General features: G+C 43.6%; 1 protein-coding gene across 1 annotated transcript; it reads left to right on the top strand.

Moving 5' to 3' along the window:
- The first annotated feature begins 5,720 nt into the window (after positions 1-5,720).
- Positions 5,721-7,063, top strand: LOC140221447 (protein ALP1-like). The gene is made up of 3 exons (XM_072291067.1): positions 5,721-6,230; positions 6,310-6,538; positions 6,621-7,063. Exons 1-3 carry the CDS (start codon positions 5,721-5,723, stop codon positions 7,061-7,063), a joined length of 1,182 nt encoding a protein of 393 aa, XP_072147168.1.
- Positions 7,064-14,212: the final 7,149 nt, after the last annotated feature.

The following is a 14,212-nucleotide window of genomic DNA, read 5'->3' as shown; positions in this document are numbered from 1 at the left end:
ATGGTTAGGTGTCGTGCCGTACGTCAAGCGTGCAGCGTCAATCAATCGATCAGCAGCGTCCTGATTACCGAGGGGTCCAACACTTGTAGCTGCGCAGCGCGATGGATGATTTCTTTAAGCTTTCATCCCATGATGCCCACCAGAAGTTCTGAATGGCTGGCTGCTGATCAAAGGCGGACAGAACAGAACAAGCGGTGCGTGAGTGAGACACAGGGCGCCGGCCCTGCGGCATAATTCGCTGTCCCTTTGCGCCTTCCTGCCTTAGGAAATGAAGAGCAGCGTACACTTGGCCTCTTGCTGCCGCGTGAGGTCATACGGGTTGACCAGTAGAAAAAGGAGACTCGAATCTAGTTGTTAGGAGCGATCCAAACGGACAGTTCAAATTTAATCTGAATGCTGTTTTGGATGTTTTGAAACCACTGCCCAGTGCCCTCTGCTCTTCTAGGCTTGTCCTTAATCTAGAACATCTTAATAAAAAAAAAATCTAGAACATCACATTTGAGCCTGCCCAAGCCAGGTTCCTCATCTCATCAGAGGGCGCAAGTGCAGTTCTGGTTAGGTCATCAGAATAGTTCCACGTTTTTAGGTGCACGCACGAAATCTTGGTGCTAGTGAGAAGCTGCAAAGCTAGCAGTGCCAAGTTATTTTCTTTGTTCTTTAGGGAAAGAGTGGAGAGGAAGTCTTGTGCTACCTACTCAGAAAATTTTGTCAGATCACGAAGACACAAATTTCATGACAAAAACTAGCATACAGTTACAGACTAATCGTCTCCTGTTAGGTACAGTGTACCGAAACGGGCGTCTGCTGATCGAGTGTTCTGATGCTGCTTAGCCTGGCTGAAGATGTATATAGTTAAATGTCAGAATCAAGAGTACTGCGCATATCTCTCGGCCTCTTGGTTCTTATCCAATACGAAGGGCAGGTTGCAACGCGGCTATTAAACAGGGGGAGCAAGTATAACATCAGCTTCATGAGTTGATTTATGAGGGCATGAGTTGTACTCAGATTGGTGACCAACCTAAACCAACGGTCTCGCCATTGTGGACTTACAATTGCAACAACCTTTCTGACAGTTATTAGGTGTCTATTGCTTTTCCCTCAGAAAAGGGCAGTTAATTTTTAAAAATAATGAAAAGAACAGTTATTAGTTCAGTCTGTTATGTCATCCTTAGCGATCAGATATAGCTACTGCCAACAGAGTCGGCAACAGAAGTTGAGGCAATCATTTCCTGAACTTGTTTGGCAAACCAACAACATAACAGTATTTTTTTTTCCTTTTGAATAAATTACGAATTTATGTGAAGCGTATTGATAGCTTATTCGTCTGACTGATCAAGCAGGTTCATAACCAAAGTTTCCAGGTAGAAATTCGCACACATACGTGGCGTGAGAAGGATGTCAACGTTATATTAAACTACAGCGATGGTTTTACAAAGAAATGGATCATATTATAATCAGAAGACGGATCTGGTGCTACACATCAGTAACTATTGTTCAAGGCGAAGAAGTTTGGTGGCTACTGTATTAACAGAACTGACTGGTCACCATGAAGAAATGGCAACCTTTTTTCCGATGAACAATGTGATGTCGAGCTCAAGTTCAGAGTCTCTCAGGCATGTCTCCAGTTACTATCACATCTCCTAGTAAAATCGTTCACTGAATGACCGATTTCAGGTGCGCGCTGGTATATTATAACGAAAACATTGTGACACGTCATCGTCTTACGTGCCCTTGAGATGACATGAGCACAGCATGACTTGGGTGCCGTTCATTGGCACGCAAGTGAGATGCCCGGTTGTTTTCCCAGCTGCTGCTGCTTTGAGAGCGGCCCTTGTCCTGCGCTTCTAGGCATCGCCAGCACTTGCGGGCCGGCCGTTGGAACCCGCCCAAAAGCTTGGGACTGGGCCGAATTATGATATTACGGTGAAGCTCAAACTTTCAAATTGTCAGACATCTCTGAAGTCAATTACCCTATCTCAGTAACATCGTCATACGACTATCGTTTTATGTAAGTGTTCAACTGTGGATACGAATCTGACAGTCGATGGAGGAGAAAGAAAAGGGTTGTTGATGAAGCCGCGTTGAGACTGACCGTAACCACGATTCCAGGATTCGATGGAAGACCAGACAGGTCCAGTCCGAATCAGAATCGACTCCACCAAATAAGGAAGAGCATGGAGATTTATCTATGGAGATTTATCTTTAGTAGTTTTTAGGAATAGCTATAATGTCATTATAATGTCATGTCGTAATTGATTGGGATTTTAGCCTGCTCTAGGGTATATTTATAAACCCGTGAGCCTTGTAAAGAATATTCATCAATCAATCAATCAATACAACCTTTTGACGCCACGCAGTCAAAATCCTAGGAGTAGGAGTATAGTAGATTCGACAAATTCCTTCTAGCATGCAAGGCTGCACGGCTTCGATCTCGGACGAGCTTGTAAGTACCGTCACTCGATCATTACGACCTCTATTAGAAATTTCTAAGTTAAATCTTATATTCTAGTATTGTCATGTGGCTAGTTATCGAGTTATCTTAGATTGCAAGCAAAACTTTTTAGGTTTTGTCCAATATTTTGCTTGTTTTCGACGTTGCTCAAGTTATCGAACGGCTTAGATCTGGTTAGGTTGTCTTCATCGGCTCCCTTGCCTTGTTTAAATGTTCACAGTTATCAGATCGTATCGGTTGGTAGACTCTGCATGCTTTTACTGCTTTATATATGCTAGGTCTGATAGATCTTTACCCCTGCTCTTCGTATTGCTAACCGTCAGGCTTCTGACGTCAGCGTGCTATCATTGAGAGCCGATGCTTCGGTCGGGTCTTATTCGTATCTCACGGAAGCATGATGACGTCATTGAGCCGATAGGGGCGCATGCGAGACCTTGCTGCCGCGAGCCTGTCTGGTGAGGTTAACCGGTCAAAGTTAATATCTTCTCACCATGTTACCTTATCTAAATTCAATTACAAGGTCATGACATTAATTAGACTTTATTACCTTAGTAGGCTTGTAAGCGGTAGGCAAGAGATCTTTGGTAATTGTGCTTTAATCTTTTACATTGTCAGATCGAGGTTAATGCCCTTTCATTCATGTTGCCTTGTCTAAGTTCAATACACTTATCAAGACATTAATTAAGATCTGATAATGTATCTGGCTTGCGTACAGTCCGCATCGACTGGTCTCTATTGCTATGTTCTAATCTTTTAAGTTAGTAGATTGATGCTAATGCCCTCTCATTCATGTTACCTTGTTAAGATATTGGCTAGATCTGTTACCTTAGCTGATAAGTGTGTGGTTAATAAGGGCTCCCCTTTTATAGTTGTTATATTATAATGCTTTATCTTAGTCCGTCAGCTGACACAGCCGATGGCACGTGCCATTAATGTTCCATTCATTTACACCACATGCTTACATTAAAAATATCTATTTGTTGTGGTGTTTCTTAAGAATGCCTACCTATGAATTTGAAAGGTTTCACGGCCGGTCGGGTTAGGAATTTAATGTTTACCAATTGACTGGCACGCTTTGCATCACTCGCGAATCGATTTGGAGCCTGCACTGGAGTTAAACCGATCTCCCAGATTCTCCGTGTTGTTCAACGCAGAAGCGGTCCAGATTTTGCGTCAACCGTTACCAATATACAATGGAGCATGGTGACAAGTCCTCGCCATACGTGTACTTCAGATGACATCATCACACTACCTGTCATCTTCATGCAGGGAGACGTCCGTGCCGTTAGTCGGCACGCAACCGAGATGCCCTGCATCGCGAGCGTCCTTTCTTCATTTCTCCCCCTTTTTTTTTCCGGCTCGTTTTGTTTTGGAGATTTTCTCCCGGTAGTGGACCAAAACCTGCGTTTCCCCTTGGAGTCTGCCCAAAGCTTGGGACTGGGCTGAGGAGTTAGCAGAGTCCTCGGCCCGCCCCGTCGCGCACGTTGAGGCCTTTTGTTGTGTAGAAAAGGCCCTGGGGGAGGAGGCTCCACCTTATTCTTCTCCCCTGGGCCGTTCTGAATATTGACGACAACTCGACATCGGGCCCAGTTTGAGTGCCATATATTGAGGGCGGGGCCAAGAGTTTGGCTCTCATATAATTTGACGTTCCTCTCAATTTTTTTTTGACGTGATACCCCTCGAAAAAAAGATATGTAATTTGACGTGATCCGACAGATCTCTGATTTTTCATCCAAAAAGCAAATAATGCACTCGCACAGAAAAGCAAACAACACATATCTCGAATTCTCTCTAAACTAAAGCATCCATAATCTAATTTCGGTGATGTGATTGTGGTCTATGGGTGCGTTTGGTTGGGTGTACGGCAGCGTACGTGTACAAGTTCGTCCTGGATCGAACCTTGTCCTAGCGTTTGGTTGATTGAATCGTACCACACCATCCTGGACAGAGTTGTACCAGCTCAGAGAATATTCCACAAATATGCTGAACCATCCCATACGCCCGAAATAAGCGGACCGCGGCGTCCAGAACGCGCCTCGCGACCCGCGGGACGGCGCTCCCGACCCACCGCTCCTCCGCCTCTCGCAACCCACCGCTCCTCCGCCGGCTCTTCTTCCCCGACGCCGCCGCTCGTAGGTCCGCCGCCGGCTCCCCGACGCCGCCGCTCGTCTAGCGCCTGTCAGCCCACTCCTCCCCCACCTCTTCGCCAGCCCCGACCGCTCTTCGCCGGCCCCGACTGCTCTTTGCCGGCCCAGACCAGATCCTCGCCGACCACGACCAGATCCTCGCCGGTAGCCACCAGGCAAGGTATGACCCGTGGTTCCCCCTTTTTCCCTTGTGTTGCGCGAACCCTAATCTTGTCCATCAATGGGTTTGCGTGGGTCAGGCACCAAGATTGGACCAAGGTTTGAGGCAGCGGAGGTAGATGGATTGTTCTTGGCCGACTACTCTCTAATTCAAGGTACGATCTGTCAGTTTAGATGCCTTTCCTCTTTTCTGTCAATTGGATTAAACTCCGTTACATGTGAATTGCCTACTTTTCTGTCAATTGGTCAGTTTAGAAGCCTGGAGGCAAAGATATTGCTCAAACCACCATGGTAGAATGTTATATGTGAATTGCCTACTTTTCTGTTCATGTGAATTGCCTGCTTTTCTGGTAGAATGTTACATGTATTGTCAGTTTAGATTTGCTTGACCATGGAGATGTAGGGTAACACTAAATTCTTATTGCAAATGTTGCTCTTGGATGCCTCTAAGTAGTGCACAATGAGAAGAAAACAATAATAACTGAGTGCTTCTTTGTTAGATGAATATATTCCGAGTATAATGGAATTGTATCCTCTAGGTTAGTTGTATCCTCTAGGTACTTTTGGGCACCTGAATGGGTGTAAGGCGTGTAACTTCCATATGCTCCTACAAATGGGAGTTGTAGAAAGATACAAATGAATATATTCCTTTTGGATCCTACAAATGAATATATTTCTGAATTGGAGTTTTTCAGTTGCTTTTGGATCATCATGGACTCATGGTCCGGCCTTGCCGGCTTCTTATATTCTGAAATAATATGCATGTTAGGCTTCTTATATTCTGAAATAATGACATTATATTTAGATATTTTTGAATGGACATTTGTGTTTAGGGGTAGATAAAATAGTTCTGTCCTGACACTATCTTTCCCCTATATGCTATCTTTCCCCTATTTTCCCCTATCTTTCCCCTATCTTTCCCCTATTTAAGCAATATTTTTTCATTGCTTTGGGTCATGTAGATGGACAAGAGGCAAGTTAAAAGAAGAAAATTGCTTATCAATGCTGCTGCATATATTGCCGCTTCTATGGTTGTTCTGTATGTCCGTTCCAGATTAAGGAATAGGAGAGAGCCTATTACATATGGCCCATTAGTGGAAAGGGATGCGGCTAGAATATCCTACATCAATGATAAAATTTTGCAGGATGACACAACATGCACAAATATGATTAGGCTTAAGAGAGCATCTTTCTTTCAACTGTGTCAAGTTTTAAGGGAACGACAGTTGCTTTGTGACACAATACATGTATCTGTTGAAGAGCAAGTTGCCATGTTCCTCCATACGATTGGACACAATGAAAGGAACAGGGTAGTTGCTACAAACTTTGGGAGATCAAGTGAAACAATGAGTAGATACTTTAGAATCGTCCTCAATGCCATAGGTGAGCTGAGAAATGATCTTATCCAACCATCTTCTTTGGAGACCCCAACCAAAATCGCAGGCAACCCTAGATGGGATCCATACTTTAAGGTATGATACTTGACAATCGTACCTTGCTGATAGGTTTATATTTCTAGGAACTAATCCTTCTTACGTGTTGAACAAATAGGACTGTATTGGAGCCATTGATGGAACACATATACGTGCCTCGGTTAGTAAGTCAATGGAGCTAGCTTTTCATGGTAGAAAGTCATTTGCAACACAAAATATGATGGCTGCTGTAGATTTTGATATGAAATTCACTTATGTTCTGGCTGGTTGGGAGGGCACAGCACATGATGCTGTGGTTTTAGCAGATGCCCTAGAGCGTGAGAATGGTGGCTTACGAGTTCCCGAAGGTAATATTACTATAGTTGTATGTGTTCATACACTAATTTACTTAAAACCAATAAAATAAGCATTGTGTTCCTCATATCATAGGGAAATTCTACCTTGTGGATGCGGGATACGGAGCCAAACCTGGATTCATGCCACCTTTTCGTGGTGTGCGCTATCACTTGAATGAGTGGGGAAACAATCCAGTCCAAAATGAGAAGGAACTATTCAATCTAAGGCATTCCTCTCTACGTGTGACTGTAGAACGTGCCTTTGGATCACTCAAGAGAAGATTTAAAGTCCTTGATGATGCTACACCATTCTTCCCATACCTTACTCAAGTCGATATTGTCATAGCATGTTGTATCCTCCATAACTGGGTTGTTTCTCAAGGCACTGATTGTTTCATTCTGCTGGAGAACACATTGATACCTAGTCCCCATACTTCAGCTAGTGCACAGTCAAATGACCATAGGTTGATGGTTGAAAAGAGGCAACTAATTGCTGAAAGGATGTGGCAAGATCGACAAAACCACTATGGCCATTAAATATAGTGTCCTTATGTAATAAGAACTTTGTAATATTTGCAATGTTTTTACCTAGAACCTTTTGTGTTTTTAAATTATTATACTGGTGTGATTATTTTTCTTATGATTTACATATTGTTTGCAACAATTTACTATTGTTTGCTATCAGCCATATTCAATGGACTAATGCGATGCTGCTGGATATTTTTTTCACTTTCTTTGGTAGGAAATGGATGCTGCTGGGGGCCGTATTCAATGGACCAATGCGATGTCAACATTTGTGCTGACCTACTTGTCTGATCTTGTGAGGAATGGCAATCGCACCAACTTTGTGTGCAAGCAAGTCCACCTTAATGGTTGTGCTAAGGCTTTAAATGGGAGTCTGGGTTGTCAAGTTTCTGGCACCCAAGTTAGTAACCATATGAGGAAGTGGAAAAAACTTTATAAAATACTGGTATTATTCTAAGTTTAAGTTGACAAATCTATTAAACCTAATTAGTCCATGATTTGATAATATGGTGCTACAGTAAACATTCGCTAATGATGGATTAATTAGGCTTAATAGATTCGTCTCGTGATTTAGCCTAGGGGTTCTGCAATTAGCCCCTGTCACATCGAATGTTTAGACACTAATTAGGAGTATTAAACATAGACTAATTACAAAATTAATTTCACAACCCCTAGGCTAAATCGCGAGACAAATCTATTAAACCTAATTAGTCCATGATTTGACAATATAATGCTACAGTAAACATTCGCTAATGATGGATTAATTAGGCTTAATAGATTCGTCTCGTGATTTAGCCTAGGGGTTCTGCAATTAGTTTTGTAATTAGCTCATATTTAGTCCTTCTAATTAGCATCCGAATATTCGATGTGACACGGACTAAACTTTAGCTTAGGATCCAAATTTAGCTGCTAAAGTCTAGCTCTACGATTCAAATGGAGTCTAAATCCCTAAGTATTTACCTTTTACGAAGCTAAATAGAAAAATCCTCCTTAACCCTAACCCTGTGGTGGTCCAGGGTGAAAAACTCACCTACCTCGAGCCAGTTTGCATTTTGTTATGACTAGTGTATGTGGCGCGCTTCTGGTGCGCCTATCATTCGTGTATGTTTCAAATTCAGGGTCTTACTGGTATACTTAAGGTCATGTTAGGACAAATAGTGAGTACGAGTAGGGTTTTAAAACAATGCTGATGGCTAACAAGTTACTTTTGTTGGTTATTATCCCAAATAAATCATCAAGGAAACTAAAAGACTTAGTTCCTTTTGGTTGGGCTTTTCAACCTGTTTTTCTTCCGCAAAAGCCAACCAAAGGAGTGAAAAGTCACGGGTGCTTTGGGCTAAAAGCTATTCTTGCTCTAATACAAAACTCAAAGCACCTTCCCTTGCTTTCAGCTGCTTTTAGGGTAAAAATTATCCACCTACCACTGGTTATGAAGATACCAATTCATTTTCTTTTCTTATGCTCCCCACCGCACGTCTCTCGCCACCATCCCCGCGCCTCCCTCGCCACCATCCCCGCGCCGCCCCTCCCTCCAACGCTGGCCCTCCCTCCTGGCGTTGCTCCTCCCTCCAGGCGTAGGCATGAGCTCGGGGGCGCTTAGCCGCGGGCACAGGCGCGAGCTCAGGGGCCGCCGGCCACGGGCAGCTCCACTGAGGGCAGCTCTACGGCGAACGCGGCCACCACGCGAACCACCCCTGCCCCCCACACGAACATCCCCGGTGGCGAGAGGAAGAACCACTGTGAGGCTTGCTGTCCATGATATGTGGGGTCCGCTAGTAAGTGAGAGAAGCTTTTCCAAAAGCCACAACTGTTCAATATTTTTCCACGGCTAATTTTCCACACCTCACAGCAGCTTTTTCCAAAAATCACGTGACCTTAATCTCTTTATATATACTAATAAAACGCTAAGGTCGATTCGTGTAGCACAACGTTCGCGTCGTCCCTAACTGTCGCTGCCTCCTCCGCGTCTGCATCCGATTAACCGTCCCTCCCTCCGCTTCTGCATCCAAATATTTATACCGTGCCCCACGTCCCGAACGCGAAAACCGCCCACGTTCCCTGGCGCCCAGCCTCGCGAAACATAACGGCATCGCCGTTCCCAAGCTATCCGCCCGCGCCCAGCCTCGCCAAACATTAGGGCGTCGCCGTTCCCAAGTGATCCGCCACGCCAGCCCCGTCTCCCGCCGCACCGGGCACCAGCCGGCAGCCGCGCGGTGTCCAGTATCCCCGGTGGGGCAATCCACTGCACGGCTAGGCATCTTCGTCGGCGCTCCATCGATCCCATCGCAGCCTCCGTGTGGGCTGTGCGAAGGGGGATCCACGCCGACGCCGACGCCGCGCGTGACGGTAAGGCTTGCTCTGCTGTTGCCGTTGGTTCAATTTTGTTTTTGTGTGCGCGCACTTTCAGTTCAGTCACTTGTTCTATATATGCATCATGCGAGATAGATAGATCGAAGACTTGATCTAAAGGAGTTTTACATTACTTAGGAAGATCACAAATCTGCATTCATGGTGCTTTCACTGCTATTCCGGTTTCAAGAGGAGTCGTCGTTTTCTTTTGTCCTTCGGGTTGGTGAATTGTGGTCATCTGAATTGCAGCCTGTCTATCTGGTCTCTGTAGTCCTCTTCACCATGGATGTACTTTAGGTTGTTCCTCTTTTGAGATTTTTAGTATACTTAATTATTTCAATAGAGCTGATAGTTCCCTGTGAAATTATCCTGACCCTGTGGATCATTTTCTTATGAGCCTCTCCAGTTTTACGTTCTATTTAACATCTGTCCACTTAGTTTTTGTTTGGACTAATTCCTGTAGCCATTAGGCCATAAGATACCTTATTTCATTTAATCCTTCGGGTTGGTGATTTGTGGTCATCTGAATTGCAGCCTGCCTATCCGATCTCTGTAGTCCTCACCGTGAATGTACTCTTTTGAGATTTTTAGAATACTTAATTATTTCAATAGAGCAGCTATTCCCCTGTGAAGTTTTAATCAAGCACTCTACTGTAGGTCAATAGCTAAATTGACAAAAAAAAACCACATTCATCTTATTCCAATTCCCTGGTAGTAATTTATTATCTTGACCTTGTGGCATTTTCTATTTAACATCTGTCCACTTAATTTTTGTTCCTAAGAGCTGTCTTTACATTTTAAAGGAATGGACTAATTCCTATAGCCATTAGGCCATAAGATACCTCATTTGGGAGTTCAAAAATTCCATTTAATAATAACTCCCATATTAAACGAGCACTTCACATGTATGTCTTCAGTTTGGTGAATGCATGGTTTTTTTCTTTCTTAAAGCTTACATCAGGCCTTAATTCTAATTCTCATTCTAATTATTTTATTGTTGTTTGTGTGTGCTATGCTATTTCATCATAGATGTGGATCCTAAACAACGTAAGCGGGAGAGGGATAGGGCCTGAGCTGCATCGAAGCATGCAGCAATGTCTGACGATAAGAGGAACAAGATTAATAAGAAGCATCGTGATGCATACCAAAGAAATAAAGAGCAAGCAATCAACAAGGAAAACATCGATCCTGAAGACCACAATATTGGTGATCCAAACCTATTCAGCCACCTTACAGGTAATTGTAGAACCCGGTATTTATTTGTACTGTTGATTTTGTCTTCACTTTTTACTACCCTATGTTTCTTATATGCTGTGCGATCTTCTGAAGATGAAGGTGGTGCTTTGAACAAGGAAAAAGTGTATCCTCATGAAAAAGATGATTGGTTGCATAGGAATGATTCATATCATCCGTCTACCCAGTTATAAGGTATTCTCGTAAATAAAAGTATATTCTTTGTTATAATAAAAATTGTGATTCCATTTATTTATTAAGTATCAATAATCTAGGCCGTGGAGATAGCGAAATCATTATGGACCTTAGTGAAAACACCATGGATTCCATGTTAGGTAAGTAAAATGTAACAATTATCGATAACCTTACTTCTTTCAACACGTAGGAGAATATTTACTTGTAACCATTTCTCTACTAAATTCACAATAGGTGACCAAAATGCATCCATTTCTCCACCACAAATGCGAGATACTAAGGAACATAAATGGGAGAGGGCTAGAGCCCGAGTTGCATCTTGTCGTGCAGCAATGTCTAATGAAAAGAGGAATGAAATCAATAATAAGCGTCGTGAAGCATATCACACAAAGACACCTGAGGAGGTGTCAGCAAGGTGTGAAGGTCAAAGGGAAAAAAATAGGACACCATCTCAGGTTGAGGGAAAGAGAGCCTACAAGAGAAGACCGGAAGTGTTCCGTGCCAACAGTTTGCATCCGGATTCCATCGCCATGGAGAACCCTCAGTTTACCCCTGAGCTTGTGTTCCCTACTAATGAAAAGCCACCCACAATAAGCTCACATGATTGGTAGACTCGTCTTGGCTTATCCTACCGAGGGGGAATGCTATTTTCTTTATGTTCTTCTAAACCACGTTGCTAGTGCGATCTCATGAACATCTGAGGACCGTTGATGGTGTGGTCCAACCTACCTTTCGTGCAGTTGTAGAAAACAGGGGCCTTATCGAGGAAGATAACACGTTGGATGAATGTCTTACTGAAGCTGCTGAAATCCAGATGCAATGATATTTGCAACGATATTGGTATTCTGTGAGCCAAGCGATATGTTTGGTCTTTGGCAGAAACACGAGGATGCAATGTCAGAGGACTACCAACGCAATAATCTATCCCCGGTACTCGTGCAACAGATGATTTTGATGGATATTTGAAACATTTTGCAGTCTGTGGGCAAGGACATAGATAAATTCTCTCTTCATAAGATCGACAAAATGTATGATGATGCTAGCGGGGTTCCCCAAGAGATATTCGAGGAGGCAAACATTGAGTGCAACGCCGATGACATGGCTCTATCAGAGTCCCTCAACGATGAACAGAGGGCTGTTTTTGATGAGATCATGTCCGCTATCAACGACTATGGTAGTTTGTTCTTTGTCGATGGGCCTGGAGTTACTGGGAAGACTTTTCTTTACAAGGCCCTGCTCGCAAAAGTACGCAGTCAGGATAAGCTCGCGGTGGCGATAGCAACATCTGGTGTTGCAGCATCCAATATGCTTGGTGGGAGGACAACCCACTCACACTTCAAGATACCCCTTACCCTTGAGGATGACAATTATTTTATATTTAAAAAACAAAGTGGCACCCCCAAGCTGCTAAGGCAAGTGTCTCTTATAATTTGGGACGAGGCTCCCATGATAAAAAGACAAGGGGTAGAGGCACTAGATAACAACCTAGGAGATATAATGGATCGGCCGCAGCTGCCATTTTGTGGGAAGACTGTTGTGTTGGGTGGAGATTTCAGGCAGGTCCTTCCTGTTGTCCGAAAGGGGTCGAGGGCATAGATAGTTGATGCTTCTTGCGGAGATCATACGTTTGGGATTCAATGCACCACCTAAAGCTGGTGCGCAACATGAGGGCGCACCGTGACCCTTGGTTTGCGGACTTTCTGCTGCGCATTGGTTGTGGCACGAAGGAGGTCAATGCTGATGGTGAAGTTCTTCCTGACGAGATCTGTGTCCCGTATACTGGCGATGGTAGCGACCTTGACAGATTGATTGAATGCCTCTTCCCCGGTCTCAATGAGAATTTGTCAAACACAAACTACATCACTTCTAGAGCAATTTTATCTACACGAAACGATTGGGTCGATGACATTAATATGAAGATGACAGGTCATTTCGAGGTGGGGAGGTGGTGTATCACAGTTTTGACAATGCTATAGATGATCCACATAACTACTACCCATCGGAATTCCTGAACACTTTGACCCCCAACGGGCTACCTCCACATGTTTTAAAGCTCAAGATAGGGTGTCCAGTCATTCTACTTCGTAACATCGATCCTACGAACAGACTTTGTAATGGTACGAGGCTGGTGGTTTGGGGATTCCGAAGAAATAACATCGACGTAGAAATTGTGTTGGGGCAGCATGCTGGAAAGAGGATTTTCTTACCTCGTATACCCTTATGCCCATCAGATGACGAGAGGCTCCCGTTCCAATTTAAGAAGAAGCAATTTCCTATCAGGCTCAGCTTTGCCATGATTGTCAACAAAGCACAGGTGCAGACTATCCCCAACGTGGGCGTGTACCTGCGTGAACCGGTCTTCTCACATAGTCAGTTGTATGTTGCTCTATTTAGAGCCACCGCTAGATCCATGTCAAGTTCCTCGCCCTCCCTCCTAATAGGGAGGAGGAGGAAAATAACGGAAAGAAGAAAAAGGTGGATAAGACGGAGAAGAAAAATGCTAATGATAGTGAAAAGAAAAAGGTGAAGACCAATGAGAAGAAAAATTCTGCATCATGTATTGGCACTTTCACGAAGAACATTGTGTATAAGGAAGTCCTAACCCCATAGAAGATGTATGAACTACCAAAGGCCGTGGAAGAAAAAATCAAGAACACAAACTAGGTACGAACAGTCAGCTTAAACCTCTGATTATGTCTCCTGTGATTATTCAATCTTATGGTATAGGCACTTTGTAATGGTCTGTACACTGGGCAATAGGCATGATCGCATTTAAAAGCATCTAGGCTCCTAATTTAGGTTTTGGTAATTAATGACAACGCTTGTGGACTAACAATTTCATTGAGACATGGATATACGTTAGTCCTAGAGTTGAATTGAGCTAATGACGAAGCTATGGTGATAGCTTGGATGTTTTCATGTTGGAAAGCTCAAGGTTGGAAAGCTCAAGGCAAAGGTATAAGATAGGGATTTTCTATTTTACTGGTCAAAAAGTGATTAGATGATGAAAATTGACTGAATTAATAGGCTAGTTAGCCATACTATCAAGAGGGGTCAATTTATTTGCTTGACGGTTCTATAGTGCCACTTTGCTCAAATGATTGCATTCGCATGCACATAGATGAGTAGGATTTGAAAAAGCAAAATAACGTTTTTGATAAATGCTTTTGAAAAGGCTAACTTCAAGCTGAAGGGCAGACGGTCCGGTCCCGGTGGCGGAAGGTTCGCTAAATAACACTAATCCAGAACCGATGTTTGAGGTGTCATGCGCAAGAAAAGATAGGCGAACAGTCTGGCCCTAGGGCGTGGACAGTTCGCTAATTGACTTATCGATCGTCAGAGGCTTTTGATCATTCCTATGTGCGAAACCATTTGATATGGTGC

The sequence above is a fragment of the Setaria viridis genome, chromosome 9 (assembly GCF_005286985.2).
Source record: "Setaria viridis chromosome 9, Setaria_viridis_v4.0, whole genome shotgun sequence".
Lineage (NCBI taxonomy): Eukaryota > Viridiplantae > Streptophyta > Magnoliopsida > Poales > Poaceae > Setaria > Setaria viridis.
Note: the sequence above shows the minus strand (reverse complement) of the source record. Positions and strands in the feature narration are given on the sequence as shown.